The sequence below is a fragment of the Coenobita brevimanus genome, chromosome 62 (assembly GCF_032717465.1).
Source record: "Coenobita brevimanus isolate Jiangsu-jjx chromosome 62, ASM3271746v2, whole genome shotgun sequence".
NCBI lineage: Eukaryota > Metazoa > Arthropoda > Malacostraca > Decapoda > Coenobitidae > Coenobita > Coenobita brevimanus.
Window position 1 is genome coordinate 9,453,532 of NC_137015.1, and position 2,028 is coordinate 9,455,559.

The following is a 2,028-nucleotide window of genomic DNA, read 5'->3' on the forward strand; positions in this document are numbered from 1 at the left end:
AAATGGAGACACCAGCACACACACCTCTGGGTCGCTTCTACCCGACGAGTTACGGGAGAGTGAGAGAGGGAGGGGGGTGTATGGAGGGGCTGGTGGTGGGAAAAAGATCAAGAGAGGGAAGGGAAGGGAAGGGAGGAGAGGAGGGGCGGCAATAACCATGGCTGTCAAGGTCTTACTTTATCTTGATTATGGATTAATGTTTGATTTTGGGAGAGCTTAATTAATCATGATGTCAATCACATCACTGATAATGGGTTTTAATTTAAAACTGTTTTCACTTGAAGCGAGAGAGTAGTTTGTTGTGTCATAGATGAAGCTGGCACCTTTGCAGCTGAACTGTGGCTTCATAAGATTCTATACAACAGCCAAAGCGTTAACCTAATGGTTCATATTGGCTAAACCGAGATGAAGAGGAGTTCATCAGCACTATGGGTATCACACAAGGCTGCTGCTCACGATGGAGAGACGATTTGAGGTCATAGCAGAGCGGGGTCGCATAACTGGACTCCGAGAGAGTGGAATGTCCATCCGTGATATAGCCAGGACCATGGGGTGCTCTACGGGGAAGGTTTCACGGTGGATCAGGAGGTGAGCCTAAAAGTTATACTCTCCATTTCAGTCCCTATGGCATATCGTTTTTTGCAAATATCTTCAACACAAACATTTGGATGAATGACATTTTGGCACCGCATTTTTGAGACCCTCCCCTAATTTGTGACACTACAGTGCATTCTCAAGTGTGTATAATAAAGGAGTTTACTTATGGTTATTAAGGCGAAGCTGGCAAGAGTCATGTAGACATTCGGACAGGGGAAGACCTCCCTCTCTCCTTGCCTTCCTCATCCGAACCCCAGCCATCACCATCACGTTCCGAATGTTTACACCTGGCAATGCACTCTAGTGTCATAAATTAGGGAAGGGTGTCACACAAGCTGTGTGAAAATGTCCTATTCATCCATATGTTTGTTTGGAAGATATTATCGAAAAACGATATGTCATAGGGTCTGAAACGAATAGTAATCCACGGGTAATAATGGGATCAATTAAGGAGAAACTATCTTGTTAATACATTTAGGTCTACTGAATCCTCCAAACTGTCACGAAACAGATCCCTTACTAGGAACAATGTGGTCGTCTGTTTCCTGGTGTAGACTGAACGAAACAATAGCCCAGCAATTTACCAGCAAGAGAGGCTCCTCTTAAATTGCTGTGGGAATCCAGTGCTAAGATATTTCTACAGCTCTTGATGCGAAAGTGCTAGAGTACAGAGCTCCATATCTTCTCGGAACTTGAACAGGATGTGTGGAATAACTGCAAATCAATATCTATTGTGATGTATATTTTTCATGTATTAATCTTCTTTCAATGCATTCATGCCGATATTTCCCGTATGATTTATAGTAAATGCTGGTAACACAGGTGGCACGAAAGTGGCAACTTGGCTAATTTGCCAAGGGGAAGACCACCACGCTGCACTACACCTGCCCAGGACCGTGATATTGCCGCTTCAGCAGAGGCACACCCGCACACTAACGCTGTGGCCATCCGTGACACCCAACACCTCGATGCCAGTGTGTGGACAGTGCGACGGCGACTTCACGAAGCAGGCCTGCATCACAGAGTTCCTGCACCGAAGGATCGTCTCACTCAGCAGCACCGAGATGGGAGGCTACAGTTTGCCAGAGAGCACATTAACAAAGACAATGATTTTTGAGAGCGTGTACTCTGGACTGATGAGAAAACATTCAGCTCTACAAATCATGGCCAGCTTCACTGTTGGAGGCGCAACAATACTCGGTGAGTATAGTTTTCGTCAAATTAAAGAATGCTTGAAGATTATTTAACCAAACATGCATTCTGTCATGATTGTTTAGCTGAGCAACTTGCATATATAAAAACTACCATAAAACTTTTCTTCCAGATACGACCGCCAGAATATCTATGAGGAACGCAGGAGTGGTCACCAAACTGTAAATGTTTGGGGTTGGATAAGCCACCATGGAATGGGTGATATGCATCATATACAGG

The 2,028-nt window shown here is 44.7% G+C and overlaps 1 protein-coding gene across 1 annotated transcript; it reads left to right on the forward strand.

Annotated features, from left to right (window-relative positions):
- Positions 1-457: 457 nt before the first annotated feature.
- Positions 458-1,714, forward strand: LOC145403963 (uncharacterized). The gene is made up of 2 exons (XM_080275563.1): positions 458-588; positions 1,420-1,714. The coding sequence occupies exons 1-2, from the start codon at positions 458-460 to the stop codon at positions 1,712-1,714; spliced, it is 426 nt and encodes a 141-aa protein (XP_080131689.1).
- Positions 1,715-2,028: the final 314 nt, after the last annotated feature.

Excerpts from the sequence above, each read along its gene's own strand:
- LOC145403963 (XM_080275563.1), top strand. The coding sequence starts at position 458 with ATGGAGAGACGATTTGAGGTCATAGCAGAGCGGGGTCGCATAACTGGA. Across the intron at positions 589-1,419 it reads GTTTCACGGTGGATCAGGAG|GTGGCACGAAAGTGGCAACT; the intron begins GTGAGCCTAAAA and ends CTGGTAACACAG.